This window comes from Erigeron canadensis, chromosome 4 (genome assembly GCF_010389155.1).
Source record: "Erigeron canadensis isolate Cc75 chromosome 4, C_canadensis_v1, whole genome shotgun sequence".
Classification (NCBI taxonomy): Eukaryota; Viridiplantae; Streptophyta; class Magnoliopsida; order Asterales; family Asteraceae; genus Erigeron; species Erigeron canadensis.
In genome coordinates, this window is record NC_057764.1 from 8,394,710 (window position 1) to 8,409,978 (window position 15,269).

General features: G+C 34.2%; 2 protein-coding genes across 3 annotated transcripts; one reads left to right on the plus strand and one right to left on the minus strand.

The window, feature by feature from the left end:
• The first annotated feature begins 3,656 nt into the window (after positions 1–3,656).
• LOC122596736 lies at positions 3,657–6,528 on the plus strand. Its single transcript, XM_043769361.1, has 2 exons — positions 3,657–4,068; positions 5,880–6,528. Exons 1-2 carry the CDS (start codon positions 3,889–3,891, stop codon positions 6,051–6,053), a joined length of 354 nt encoding a protein of 117 aa, XP_043625296.1. The 5' UTR covers positions 3,657–3,888; the 3' UTR covers positions 6,054–6,528.
• Positions 6,529–6,632: 104 nt separating this feature from the next.
• LOC122598508 (pre-mRNA-splicing factor ATP-dependent RNA helicase DEAH10) lies at positions 6,633–13,463 on the minus strand. 2 transcript variants are annotated; one of them, XM_043771103.1, is made up of 13 exons: positions 13,233–13,463; positions 13,030–13,076; positions 12,153–12,233; positions 11,843–12,059; positions 10,854–11,268; positions 10,576–10,779; positions 10,276–10,436; positions 9,931–10,116; positions 9,387–9,618; positions 8,718–8,860; positions 7,994–8,128; positions 7,100–7,297; positions 6,633–7,014 (listed from the first exon to the last, which is right to left on the minus strand). In XM_043771103.1, exons 1-12 carry the CDS (start codon positions 13,379–13,381, stop codon positions 7,114–7,116), a joined length of 2,154 nt encoding a protein of 717 aa, XP_043627038.1. In that variant the 5' UTR covers positions 13,382–13,463; the 3' UTR covers positions 6,633–7,014; positions 7,100–7,113. The 2 variants fall into 2 exon arrangements, with proteins under 2 accessions (XP_043627038.1, XP_043627037.1); XM_043771102.1 differs by having other exon boundaries at positions 8,661–8,860.
• Between the last annotated feature and the right edge of the window lie 1,806 nt (positions 13,464–15,269).

Sequence of the window (15,269 nt, forward strand, 5' to 3'; positions counted from 1 at the left end):
CTGAGATAATCGCAATAAGATTCAGAAGATCGCAATAAGATTCATAAGATCACAACGAGATTTGCTATAATCGCAATGAGAGAATGATAATCGCAATGAGATTATCATAATCGCAAGATCTTTATGCGATTATATGTTCTTTACGAGATCTTAGGTTCTTTACGAGATCATAGGTTCTTTATGAGATCACAAGTTCTTTATGCGATCATAGGTTCTTTATGCGATCCTTGGTTCTCATTGCGATTCTCCGTTCTCATTGCGATTCTTCTTTCTTATTGCGATTATTTGTCTTTATTGCGATCTTATCCAATTAGGAATCGGAAGTAATCAAGTCAGTTCATCACCCCCGTTTATGGAGATCACAATGTACAACAAGATACCTATTAAATGCATCAAAATTTCATGATTCCTTCACAATTAAATCACCAACAATTCTTCGTTCCACCACATTTTCAAACACATACAACTCATATCCAACCTCTTCAATTGTGAAACAGGGTTGGAAAATTAGAAACATCTGATTCATGGACATGGTTTATGGGGCATCTTAGAGGTTGTCTAATTGGATAAGATCGCAATAAAGATAAATAATCATAATAAGAAAGAAGAATCGCAATGAGAACTAAGAATCGCATAAAGAACCAAGGATCGCATAAAGAACCTATGATCACATAAAGAACCTGTGATCTCATAAAGAACCTATGATCTCGTAAAGAACCTAAGATCTCATAAAGAACCTATGATCTCGTAAAGAACCTAAAATCTCATAAAGAACATATAATCGCATAAAGATTATATAATCACATAAAGATCTTGCGATTATCATTCTCTCATTGCGATTATAGTAAATCTCGTTGTGATCTTATGAATCTCGTTGCGATCTTCTGAATCTTATTGCGATTCTTATGGGTATTTTGTGAAAATTCAAAAATTGTTGGGTAAATTGATATAGTTGTATCCATATTTGGGTACTGATGCTATTTTCTCTTTACTAAAATGATGGAAGAAAGAAAAGGAAAAAGTGCAATAGTTAGCAAGAAAATTGAGAGGCTAATATGTCATTTGGGCCCTTACTAAAGTCAGGCCTTGAAAGTAAAACATATGTTTTTTGATCTATATGTCATTTGGGCCCTGCTAAAGTCAGGCTAATATGTTCCTTGTCTATCCTCATTTTCAACTTATTTTCCCTTTCCCTCTTCCTGTCCTGGTTTGTCCTGGTCCTGGTCTTGCTAAAGTCAGGCACCATTGGCACCATCATGTAGGTTTTCTGTGCCGGTTCCCCCCTTTAATCCATATTTTTTGGTCTTCTTATGGTCAGTTTATAATAGAAAAGTAAGTTATGAGGTGTTGTTGGTAGGGATATGTCAGTTTAGAAGTACTGGCGTCGCGTTGATGTGGCAAAACAGGGGTGGATGTATTCATTGACTTATCCAATAAATACTTGCTAAAAATATTTTTATATACAATATATCAAACATGCCCTCGGTTTACCCTCTGTGTCATAAACAAAAAATAGGAAAGTTAGTCTGATTGTTTAGTATTAACTTCTGTAGTCTATCATGTCAATGAAATTCGATGTGGGATTTATAGTAGATAAGATCATAAGATATGAAAAAACTTAGATCAGACTATGTGGGAAAATTAAAGCCTAGCATTATTCTTTCCTCACATTTTCTTCATACGATAATCAAAGATTTGTTACCGTGTTACACACAAAGTAACTTACATTTACCACTCTTATTTAGATAAACATATTATATATGATACGAGTAACAAAAATTAATTAAATAATTAATTTCTAGACTAGGTTTCGTTTATGCATTAAAAAAACTCTAAACAAAAATGTTTAAAGTTGAATTTAATAACCTCCTAAATTATATCTAAACACTATAAAATGACTTCTCTTTTACTTTAAACTCATTACCAAACATATAACTTTTGTTTATAAATTTGTCAAAAGTTAATTCTTTATTATATTATTATATTAAGTATATATATATATAATTTATATTGATCTTATCATCGAAGTTATCTAAAACCAGCTGGGTTGGATCAGTGGTTAGAGCCCTTGCCTCTGGAGACAGAGGTCAAGGGTTCGATCCTCATGCCCAACAAGACTGGAGGGCCTTTTCTACCTATGGTAGAACATGGAAGCAGCCTCTCTATCTTAAGTAGGGGTAAGGCTGTCTACATCTCAACCTACCCCATACACCGTCTAAGACGGTATTAGGACCCAAAACCCGTGAAAGACGGCATTGGGAGTTACTTACTTACTTACTTACTTACTTATCATCGAAGTTATCTGTTGAAGTCTCAAAAATATATTTATATTGTAATTAGAAATCAACATAAAGATGACCTTTATTTATAGCTTAACATGGTTCTAAACCTCTAAAATTAAGTGTGTTGTTACGTTACAAAAATTTCATAGGGGTATTATCAAAGCGTTTCATCCTAAACAGAAAAAATCAAAAGACCAGTCTTGTCCATAAGTAATCACATTCGTGTTATCACGTTTGTAATCGTGCCCCCAATATACAAAAATCCTAGATCCGCCACTGTGGCAAAACATGCCGAGCAAATGATCTCGTCACGATTAAGAGGAGCCCTATCTTTGTTTTTGTCTATTGGTGGTTAAAACCTTAGAATATATGAAGAGTAGTTGAGCTTTATATTATACAATTAGCTGAACCGCATGTACCATACTAATGATACATTTTGGAGGATGGTTTTCATATAGATCAAGTTTATGCGATGTTTTCTTTAGCAGAAGAAGAATTCCTTTGGTTAACTTATGAAATTATATGAATATTAGAATAATATTACATGCTATAATACGAAGGTTATCATCAATTTGAAGAAGAATACCTTAAAAGTCCTATAAAAACCAAAGACCTAAATAACAAATACCATAAATAATGAAGCTATCCACTTCGCCATTGCGGTAGTTGCATCATTGTGAATGGCGGCATTAGTGAGCTTAGCTGCTACGCAATAGCTATCAAAAACCGAACTCTTAGAATTTCCAATACTTCTCGTCACAAGTTGAACATTACTAGTATGTTTGAAACTAAAGTAACAGCAATGTCGTCTTTCACGGGTTTTGGTTACCGTCTTCGATAGTATGTGAAGGAGGTTGAGATGTAGACAATCTTACCATTAACTAAGTAGAGAATCTGTTTCCGGGCCCTAGCAAAGGTAAAACAGTACCTCCAACTTTGCTGGCATAAAGATCGAACCTTTGGCTTCTATCTCCAAAGACAAGGGCTCCACCCAGCAGTACGTTTGAAAATGATTCTATAAATCTTTAGACGTACCATGTAAAACTTTATTGATTTTTATTAGAGGTCAAGTTACTCACGAACTATTTGAAATCGATTTGGTAAAAATATAATTACGAACCAAGCTTAAACCAGTCCAAAGTCAACTTAACTTTTGACTCGGTTACTAATCAATCCCAAGCTAAAACTTTGAATATATAAATCGGTCAAGCTCACGAGTTTAAATGAGCTTCTGTTTGTATATTTAATTGTAACTCTTGCAATAAATGAAACACTAACTGAAAAAGGGGTCGATCTTTTACCGAGCTCAAAATGGAGCTCCGACTCGGCTGGACCTAGTTTTTTTGTGAAGAGAAACAGGAAGAATGATGTAATGTTGAGGGTGGTAAAGTGTAAAAGATGAAACCCCCTCCCTACCCTACCCTTGTTCTTTTTGGCAGTTCTCGAGTCCTCCAAATTGCTAACTTGCAGTATATGCCAACCTTGTAGACATCCGCCCCTGCCATTAATTAATTAATTAAATAATCAATCAAATTAAAAGCGAAGAGAGAGAGACGAAAAGAAAGGAATTGAAGTAGCAGAAGAGGAGAGGAGAGAAGAGAAGAGGATGTCGATGAGGATAAAGGCGGTGGTGGATAAATTTGTAGAGGAATTGAAAGAGGCGTTGGATGCAGATATACAAGACAGAATTATGAAAGAAAGAGAGATGCAGAGTTATATCGAAGAACGCGAACGTGAAGTCGCTGAACGCGAGGCCGCCTGGAAAGCCGAACTCTCTCGTCGCGAGGTCTCCTTCTCTTCTTATTTTATTCATATAATAACATCTTGTAGTTATTGTTGTGCTTGAAATATAGATGATGATATAGGGGATAGTAGTTGTAACTTATAAGTCAGTCTCTCTCTCTCTCTCTCTCAGACACACCCAAAAATCAACAACAACAATAGGACCCAATCCCTACGCGGGGTATGGCGGAGGTAAGCTGTAGACAGTCTTACCTCTACACAAAGGTAGAGAGACTGCTTCCATAGGGACCTCTGGCCATAAGGGAATGCAAGACGGAAAATGAGAAATGTTTTGAAAATCATACCTGTCCCAGAGAATCGGAATCACACACCCAAAAATGGTTTTCTCAAATCAATCTGACTTCATTTCCTTAACCTTCATTCCTTCCATTGCGATGGATCTTTAAACCGGCACCCGAACTAAGGAGAAAGCCATACCACCTTAACCACTTTATCCCCTTTGGCTTGGCATACTTTTCAGGGGTTTTTTTTTTCTTCCAATTTTAGGGTCTGGCCTTATTGTATAAATAATTATTTGTAGCTAGGTTTCCTTGATTTAAATGTATTTTGTACTACTTGTGAACACACTTACATGGTAACAGATCTTGGTTCCTGCCCGTGGACTAGGCCTTGTCCAAATTAAATCTACCTGTTCGACCACAACATAACACTAATGTTACTACCTTTTTATGGGAAAATTGACAAAATAGCATTTGAGATGTATTCCTTAGCTCTGTTAGCTATAGAAATTGAAAAGCGGGGAACTAGCTCACCTCTTCCTGCCTCGAACCTGTCTAGTGCCAAAAAGTACTGTAACTCTCATTACTAACCTATGCGTTCAGAGCTCGATTTCATGGAAGGAGATAGGGAATGTTTGTTGCACGAAGTGCAATTGTTTTGTTTCTGTCTGCTTCAACGTGTATGTAACTGTTAATATTTACATCCATACTGTACTTGGTATGGACACACTAGTCTCCAATCAACAAGATGCATAACGTGTCATGTGACTGTTGGTGTGACAAAGCAGGACCTATATGCAATTATAACACGACGGAACTGACTGCTTCTATGACCATATGGCCTTGGGCGTTATTTAAATTGATATGAGAACATGAGATAGATACTAGTAGGGCTATTAAGATTAAGAATTGTTAATTATGGGTATCTCTTTTGTTTTGATTTTGAGGTCACCAACACTTGGAACTCACATCACAGATCGTAACTCAATGTCTACTTGGATTCGTGTGCTACTATTTGGTCCGTTAAATGATAACAAACTTTATGAATGTTAGACTAAGGTTATTTTGGCACAAGTATGTTACCCTTTTAAAGGTACATTACCTTTTTTGGGTCAAATTAACCATTTTTTCTACCATGTTTAGAGGTGAGGTAGCCTCCCTTAGTTGGGAAAAGTGAAGTATATGCCACCAAATAAACCTTGCCCTGTGGCACATTACCCTTATTATGCAATTTTGCCTTATGTTAAACTCTAACAAGCGTCCTAGACGAGGCAAATGTATATGGTGAAAGAACTATAGATGCGATGAGTGATTATTGTATGCAGTTCATCTATGATGCACTACCAAGTACCAACCCTCTACCTTTAACTAATGCCAAATTTAGGTTTTTGGACGCTCTACCTAGAAATTTTATACTGTTGGAATTTGCACTATAACATGTTTTTCCACCAACAGTGTACTGTTGTATGCAGTTTTCTTTTATATGGTTTTTTTGTTCGATGGATATGCTGCTGTAAGAGCAAGTTAGGTTGTATTATAATCTACTAATGAACACAAAATTAACATGCTGTTTCAGGCAGAAATTGCTAGACAAGAAGCAAGACTGAAAATGGAAAGAGAAAACCTTGAGAAAGAGAAGAGTGTGCTCATGGGAACTGCGTCCAACCAAGATAATCAAGACGGGGCCCTTGAAATTACCGTAAGCGGTGAGAAGTACCGATGTCTCAGGTTCTCAAAGGCCAAAAAATGACCATAGGGAAAATTTAATGTATGTTGGCTCATTGGTCATTTGTATGTAGAAATTTGATTGGTTGAACCAACTCATCACTGACGTGAAAGATTCTTTATTCACATTTAATATGCTAATGGGGTTCTCGTTGGAACATGTGAAAGTCCAAAACATGGGGGAAGTAATCCAAGGATTCTTCATATATTGTTTTGCATATGATAATGGATTGGGGTTCTATATTTGCAGGGTTTCATATGTATGCATCTTGATTCGTATTGTTGGTCATTGCATTTTTTTCGTTGTCGATAGGGTACATTGTAAAGAGCTGATTAATTTTATTTGCTGGGGTTCTTAGGTATCATCTTTTTGTTATTTCATCAAACATTCGGTTTCACTGTTATTGTCATTATAGATCTTGATTCTACTATGTAGTTTACGAGGAACTGCTGCAACACAATGCAAATCCCCACAACCCTCAATTACAAAGCAATATAAATTTCATTTCTAAACTACTTTATTTTATTTACATGGTTTAATACCATTAGCTGCTTCTGTTCATTTAAGTTTCAAATCCCACTATCAAATTTCGATTGAAACACCTTTAGACATGCATATTTCTTAACATTCAAAACAATAATTGTAACCACAGTTATGTTCTTCACAGTTTGAGCAGACAATAATTACAAAACGCAATGTAGAATTCAAGTCATTTGCTTTAATGAATTGAATGACTGTGATACTCAAATGATCTCTAATCCCAGCTCTAACTACATCTACTCATGTCGTCAAAAATGCACCGCCATCTTTTTCATCATAATGAACAAAAGCAAAAATCACAAAGGAAGCCAACATGAGCCATTGGGATCCAACATATGGAAGCAATCTGTCATGTGAATTCACCAACAGCATCTATTTTCCGTTTAGAAGTATACCCACGAAGACCCTTTACCGAGCTTTAATTGAATTTCAGCCAGAAATAAGCCTACATTATAAAAATCACAGATTAGTGAGCCAGGTACATATGACCCAAGTTAACCTCTCCTTTTATAAAAGTGAGATGGTTTTACCTCCTCCCATGTGACTAATCCTTCAAGGTATAATATTGTGGGGCCAGCTCTGCTAGCCACAAATAATCAACTCTAGTAACATTGCGCACATAATTACGTGTAGTTTGAACTAAATTGTAGAATATTATGCACTCCGATTTTGTACGTCTTAGAACAGAAGTTGGGTGAATCTCAGCAATCTGACCATTTGCCATAACCCTGTCAATGATAAAGGCAGATTAAATATCTTAGAACTAACCTCAGCATTATATAATTCTCCCTAAGGGCTATGCTACGTTTAGCAAACTGCATAATTATAAATGCTCCAATCCAATCCAAATTCAAAAACACCTTTTTTCTTACATTTTCAGGAAATTTTATGAACTTCACCACTTCTCTTTATGGTTTGTTCCAAAACAAAATACAAATCAACATGTTGAAAGAGTGCGTACATTTTAGTACATATATTGATAACATAAAACTTATAAATCTTATTTTCTGCAGTTCAAAAATTCTCATTTTCTGCAGTTAAAGATCTAGATGAAAAGGATTTATATGTAGGGGGAAGGACTGATTTCTTTTCAACTGATTAACACTATTGTTAGGGTAATAAGGTATGGTGTCACTAGTTGTATGTACAAATCAGTAATGTTAACGATAAATTTGTCTGCTTTTTCCAAAACGAAGAACTAACAAGCCTAGACCAAAACTCAAAACTGATTTCTTCTAAACCGTTTAGTTAATTTTGGTTCATATTAACACCCTGATTTTGGTTCATAGAAGCACATTGTTGTGCTTTGACTACTTGCAAAAATACTTTAGTTAGACTATTCTCGAGTTGGTTTCAGCATTTTAACGTTAAATGGGAGAGCACCCACTGCTAGGACAGTTGCCAAAATGGTTTAGACTCGTCACCTGTATGTACCATCAGGTTGCTTCAGGGCGGCATTCAGGAAATAGGAAGCAGCAAGACACCTGCGAAGCTGAAGCATATCATCTCCACATGAACAAATCTTAAGATCCATTCGTTCAACATTCTCCCGGATTTGACTGCAGAAAGCAAAAAGTAATCATGAATGTTGACAAACTCGTAAAAAAACAGCACAAATGTGAAAAACAGTAAAAAAAACAACACAAAAACAAAATTTCAATGTACATATGTGTCAAAAATAATGTCATATCATAACATTTTTTCAAGTAAATAGTTCCAAATGCCAAAAGAGAGTGCACATCTGATTCCTAGAGGTGAGAAAGCGAGTGGGACGCCTCATAAATGATCAAATCGGTTATAGGGTCTGTCAGCTCGCAAACTTATTTTTTATCCATTTTCTTGAACTATATAAAGAAATAATATTGGTAAATTAGAGTAACTGTTCAGTCAACTGTCAAAAACATCTTAATCCATTTTCTTGAACTTTATATAGAAGTAATGAATTTAAGTACACTTTGGATGACTTTTAAACCGTTTAACCCATCATATCCACAGATCCATTTATTAGTAAAATGAGTCGCATTGCCGTATCCAGTGGATCCCTTCCATTTTAAATTTTCAATATCAGCGTAGAGATCAGAATTAACGAACTTGTAAATGTTGCGAGCATGCTTTAAGGAACGACTGTTAATAAAGTTATCCTTGCACCATTTCTTTAAATTCTTTTCAGCATTGTCATCACCATTCTCGGTCTTGTTCTTCTCCAAAAACTCAAGAGAGGCACGATAGACATTAAGCAATGTGAGATGGTCTCCCTCTGGGCTTGAGAAAGATTTCATAACAGTTTTTGACTGGCAAAGAACAAAAAAAGTTGATTAAACCTTCCAACTTATTGATAATCTAACAAAATGATGCACCACCATGTAAACTGAACTGATAATTAATACATCCATGCTACATTCTACAAACATTTAGCCTATGTTACAGTTGAACTTATTCCAACAATGTTGCGTATTGATCAGGTAAATAAACATGTCAATTTCGGCATTTACTTCTTGATGGGTCAATTAGGTTACATTTTGTCTCGAACAGGTAATGGGAAAAATTAAGCTAAGCATGACACAGCTAAAATGGGTCAAAATTCTACTTAAGTATACTTTTAATGCAAAACTGCTTTAGTTAAACTTTGACACAAAAATTAACGATTACAGAACGGTATTGTTGACTAACCTAACCTGACCCACCAAGTTTCAACCTGGCTAAAATTTTACCATTCGCCCACTTTGCCAACTTAGGTCGACAAAGATGCTTGCCATCTTCAAAGATTACATCACTACCATAAAACAACACATTAGAAAGTGGAAAGTTAGTTAATACCTCTTCTAACTTCTCACGAGGAGCATAAAATATTGATTCCACTGATAGCATTGCTACAATGATTAACATTTCTTCCAAGCAATCGAACTGGCTAGCTAAAATAAGGGCCTTCGAATCATTTGGCTCTAATGGAAGACGCGCCATTTGGTGTCCAATTGGATCTGATAGCTTTTTTTCGTCCGTCAAAGCCCCTAGTAAGTACAACGATTCCAGTGATCTAATGACAGCCATCCTGCATCCACAAAACATTAAGTCTGTTACAAATCAATGGCCCATATCTAAGGGGTGTTTAAGATTGCGTATTCAAACGGACTTTGCATTTTTAAAAAGCATTTTAAAAAACATGTCTTAGCCTTATTTCTCAAAACTGTGCTTTCTATCTAGTAAAACGTAGATAATCAGATCATCTCACCAAGATACAATCACAAATACCCCCTTAAGTATTTTAAGTGCCGCATTATAGTCTTTCACCACTTATCATGACTATTTATACAATGTTTAAGATTTTGCCTACAGTCTTGCGTAATGATAGAATGACAATTACCGATCAGGCTTATCCATGAAGTCAAACCCAAGTATATCATCAATACCAAGAGCACTAAGCTGCAAAATAACATTTGAAAGGTTGCATCGTTTGATCTCTGGGACTGTGGAATCGTCAAGTTTTTCAAATCGGCTCTCTGGATAAAGACGAAAGCATTTCCCAGGTCCTTCACGCCCTGCACGTCCACTGCAAGATTAGAAATCAAACTTCAATCACAATCCCAACTCCATATAATCCTTCTGTCCCAAATAAAGTGCAACCTTTAACGTCATCACATAGTTTAACCAGATATTGTCTAATTTCAAATATTTTAGATGCCAGAAGTATGGGAATCAATGTGCTTACCTCCTCTGAAGAGCCTGAGCTTTTGAAGTTTTAACAACAATCAGAGACTCGATGCCACTGTCAGGAGAGTAACTACGCACTTTCACCAATCCAGGATCAATAACATACTTGATTCCGGGTATCGTCACTGATGTTTCAGCAATGTTAGTTGCAAGTACTACCTAACAGTAAAACACAGTAAATCAACTTTCTGAAACAAGACCGATAGATTTGATAAAACAAGAAGCACATGTGCCACATATAGCCTTGTAATAACAAAATGCAATATGTCGCTCATTACAATTCTAATAAGAGCTCTACCTTTCTGAATCCAACCGCAGCTGGTGCAAAAACTTTCATTTGCTTCTCTGATGGAAGAGAAGAGAACAACGGTAAGATTACAAGTTTTTGACTGGCTTCAGGTAACTTCTTAAGATTTTCACGCACAAGACCCTCGATAGATTCAATCTCTTCTTGACCAGACAGAAATACAAGTATATCACCAGGTCCTTCTTCCAAATGTATCTAACAAGACAAAAAGTTGTCAAAAGCTGACAAAAGAATTGCCAACAGCAACTGAAAATAGGTCAAGGAAAAACCTGAAATATGGTAACTAATGCTGCATCCAAACAGTCTGTCTCAGGTTGGGCTGTGTACAGAATATCCACAGGAAACTGTCGCCCTTGAACATGAACAGCTTTTGCGCCCCCAAAATACTCGGAAAACCCCCGAGCATCTAAACTAGCAGACATGATTACTAACTTCAACGGATTTAACTTTCCAACTTGACGTGGCTTAATAACACTGCTAGTTTGACCATTATTTTCTTCCTTTAGTGGTGTACCATCGTCGGCCTTCACAATATCACTATTAGATCCATTAAAACTTTGAGATCTCTTCTTTTGTACATCTTTCAGCAAACCTAGCAACACATCAGTCTGCACCGTCCTTTCATGAGCTTCATCAACGACTATTACCGAGTACCTTGAGAGATACGGGTCCAAAAGTGCTTCCCTGTGGGCATGTGCAGCATTTATCAATTGAATGTTAACAATCATGCAGTAACAACCTATGCGGTTCTGAAAATTATATGCGTGTTACATCATATACAAACACAAGACTACAACAAGTGGCTGTTTGTCATTAAGCATTCATCTAAAGATAAGTTCATCGAATTATCATATAGTATATCTATCCTAAATGGTTATACTGTATCCGCTTCAAACTTTAAATATATAACATAGAAGTATTGTATGCACCAAAATGTATCCAACTAGTCATGCTTTCTTATTGTGGTATGCAAATTCAAAACCCTCTAATGTATCCATCGAACTTTTAAGTCATTGCTATTGTACCCATTAGATAACTAGTTTTCTTAGCTGACGTCACAACCATGGATGTTGCCACGTAATCAAAAGCGTCACCACGTAATCGAAAAATTGGAAGTTGCATACACAATAACAAAACGTGACAAGTTGACACCTTTTGGTGCACCCCTATATAAGATAATTTTTGCTTTCTTATCTGAAAAAGTACCAAAATATGCAGATCATATATAGATATGTAAATGTTAATGTTATTAATCGACCTTAATAGGAGTCCATCAGTCATGTACTTAATCCGTGTGGAGATGGATGTGACATCTTCAAACCTAATGGAGTAACCAACTTTTTGGCCCAACTTATCACCAAATTCTTCAGCAACACGTTTTGCAACGGTTACTGCAGCAACACGTCTTGGTTGAGTTATTCCAATTATTCCCCCATTGTTACAAAATCCTCCTTTGTACAAATACTGGGGTAACTCTGTATCAATATATAAAGTGATTACATATGTTAAGAATACAACTTTTAGAGTAGCGTAGTGTAGTAAAAACATAGTGAAAGCAAGAAACTTACGTGTGGTCTTGCCACTACCGGTTTCACCAACAATAATCAAGGTATCATTTTTTCGGACTTCTTCGACAAGCCTTGTCTCAACTAGACAATTACATGCAAATTGTTAAAAAGTATAACATTTATTTATAATCTATACTATATTATAAAGCAAAAAGGTCTCTGTCTAAATTTTAAGTTTCAACATTTACTTTTCCAAAATGCCCCCTATCAATTATATATTTATCTAAAATAACTATATTATTCTTTCTTTCTCCTCAAATCTTAACCAATCATTTTTTTTTCTCTCTTCCATAAATCATTTATTCCTCCAATTCATTCAAAATCTTTTATCTCAAAAACCATACATCGATAAATTATAAAAATTATATGGGTGTTCTTAAAATTTTATGCTCTTTCATTAGAGATGTCATTTGATATACTTTTGACGAATTTTTAAATCCGATGTTGGAACCCGTACGGTTAAGGCATTTGGCTATCACACTTTATGACCTATCACCCCCACCATCTCACCGCCGCAACGCACGGGTACTTACTCTCGTAATATATAAAACACCAAGGGCGGAACTATATAAAAAGCCTGGGTTGTCAATGTAGCTAACTCTAAAATTTAGAAAGATTTTCCTAGCAAAGAAAACTATAATCTCATATTTATGCAGCTCAATCGAAAATGAAAACTGCCAAAGTGCAAAACAGTCTCTAAAACCGTTATAAAATGGGCAAAAAAAACCCTTATAAACTGCTAGAAACCATACAAATTTGTCCTTATCAATACTTTGCACGAATACGAAATTAATACTAAAAAACTTATGCTACGGGTTATTTTCGATCCGTCACAAAAAATAAAATAAAGATACATTAGTTGTTGTGGTGGTTGTACCTGAAGCAATAGGTAAGGATCTTCTTTGTAAGTCAAGTTTGTGTTTCCTGAGATTTTGAAGTAATATCAAATTTAAATATGTATAAATTATAGGGTTAGTTATAATAATGAAAGAGGTAAATTAGTAATACTAAATAGTTTTATATTTAAAAAAAAAAAAGAAAGAAAGAATGATTGGGTATGCGAATGAATATGGAAACTACCCGGTGAGTAAGTCTGAATTTTGATTGGAATGAAGAGGGAGTTTAGGTTGGTGATTTCTTCTGTTGCTGGGATTGAAGTTGGAGTGATTTCTTCTGTTGTTGTTGTTGAAGTTTGATCTTCTTCCTCCTCTGTGGTTATTGTTAGCCATTGAAGAACCCCAACCAACAACAAAAGGAAAGGGTTTTTGTTTATTAGGACCACAAAGAAAGAGGGTTTTATGCCTTGTTAAAGAGATTCATACCAAGTTTTTTAAGTACCACTACACTACTATTTGCGATAATCACTACACTAAAAAAGTTGTCAGGATATCAGCTGCCCTAGTTAATTTCGCAATCTATCTATTTATATCTATAGTACTTTATAAAAGAAATTAGGTTAAACTCATTCATAACAATTAGTTATAATTCACATTATATAAAAAAAAAAAAAAATATCCATCAAATTTAAAGAATGACATAACAATATATTATATCATCAAAGACGATAAATACATATGTATAATTACGTATTAAAATAGTAATCATTTTATATAAAATGTAGTTATTAATAGATAAAAATAAACAGAACTAATTTAAATGCATCAAGCTTAAACAAATTGGTTATTATTTTTTATGTATCCAATAGTAACCATTAGAATTAATTTAAACTATCATATATCTATCATATGTAAATGCAATGTTTTGTTAGACTACCGTGTATTTAACAACTTAGAAGGATATGGTAAAAATCAATGAATTATTATCGTGATCAAATAATAATAATTATAATAATAATATGAATGAACAACTAAAATTTAGGATAAATTGAACAACTAAACTAATATCTTATGCGACAATCAACTAATAATGTCGACTAAGTTTAAAAATATCATCTATTAGTTATATCGAGAAATGTCAAATATGTTAAAACATGATTAATACAACATGTATTTATTAACTTATGCAAAAGAGAAGCTTTGATTTTAGGTTTTAGGTAAAATAAAACAAGTATTAAAGTAAAATAAATAAAACAATAGATTTTTCTTCATTAACAATCATTGTGCATCATTCAAATCATCGTGTATTAATATATATGTGAATCTCCGTGCATCAATTTTATCATGATCTAAGGGTCAAGATCTTATCTTATTTGTTTTACTTTAATAATTGTTTTACAATAACTAACCCCTTGATTTTAAGTTGTTTATGAGAAATGGAAAAAACATGAGATTACCTTAATTCTAGTGTAACTTTAAAAAAATAAAAATGATAAATGATAATTTAAAATCATTATATTATTATAAAGTCAAATTAAACATCAACGTGTATATATGTATATATATATATATATAATGCTAATGATTTGTATGAATGTTTAATAAGATTGAAATTTTTGATTTTTAAAAAGAAGTATATGGATATATTCAAATATTTAGATTTAAGTTTATATGAATGTCAAATCACAATTTTTATTTAAAAAATACAACTTTTACGATAACACTATATTTGTATTACGCATGATATTTTCATTGAAACTCTAGATTTGAATTATTTAATTTCATATAAATAAGACTTGTTAGCCGACATGTTATTTTGTTAGGCGACTTGTAATTTTATTTTTTTTGGTTTTTAATTTTTTTATTATTAATTAACGATGATTAGGATGAAGAATAATTTTTAAAAGAATGCTTAAAAGTAGGAAATTAATGTAGGTATGATACATTAGAAAAAATCCTATATGGCATTATTTCATAATTGTCACCTAATCAAAAAATTATCATCTCTTAGTTATATATAGAGATTATCCACACCCCTTTAAAACATTAAGATTTTGAAATGATCATATTACCCTTCTTCTTTATTCACTAATTTAAATATCCTCACATATTTACCTATAATATCATTAAAGAATCATATTAACCTCTCTTACATCAATTAATTTACATTCACCACCATCGTCACCGCTGTCACCATTTTCGTCGTCGTCACACCTCCATTGCTACCACCGTCACCGTGGCATCGCGCAATTCACCACCACGTCACCACCACCGTCACCGC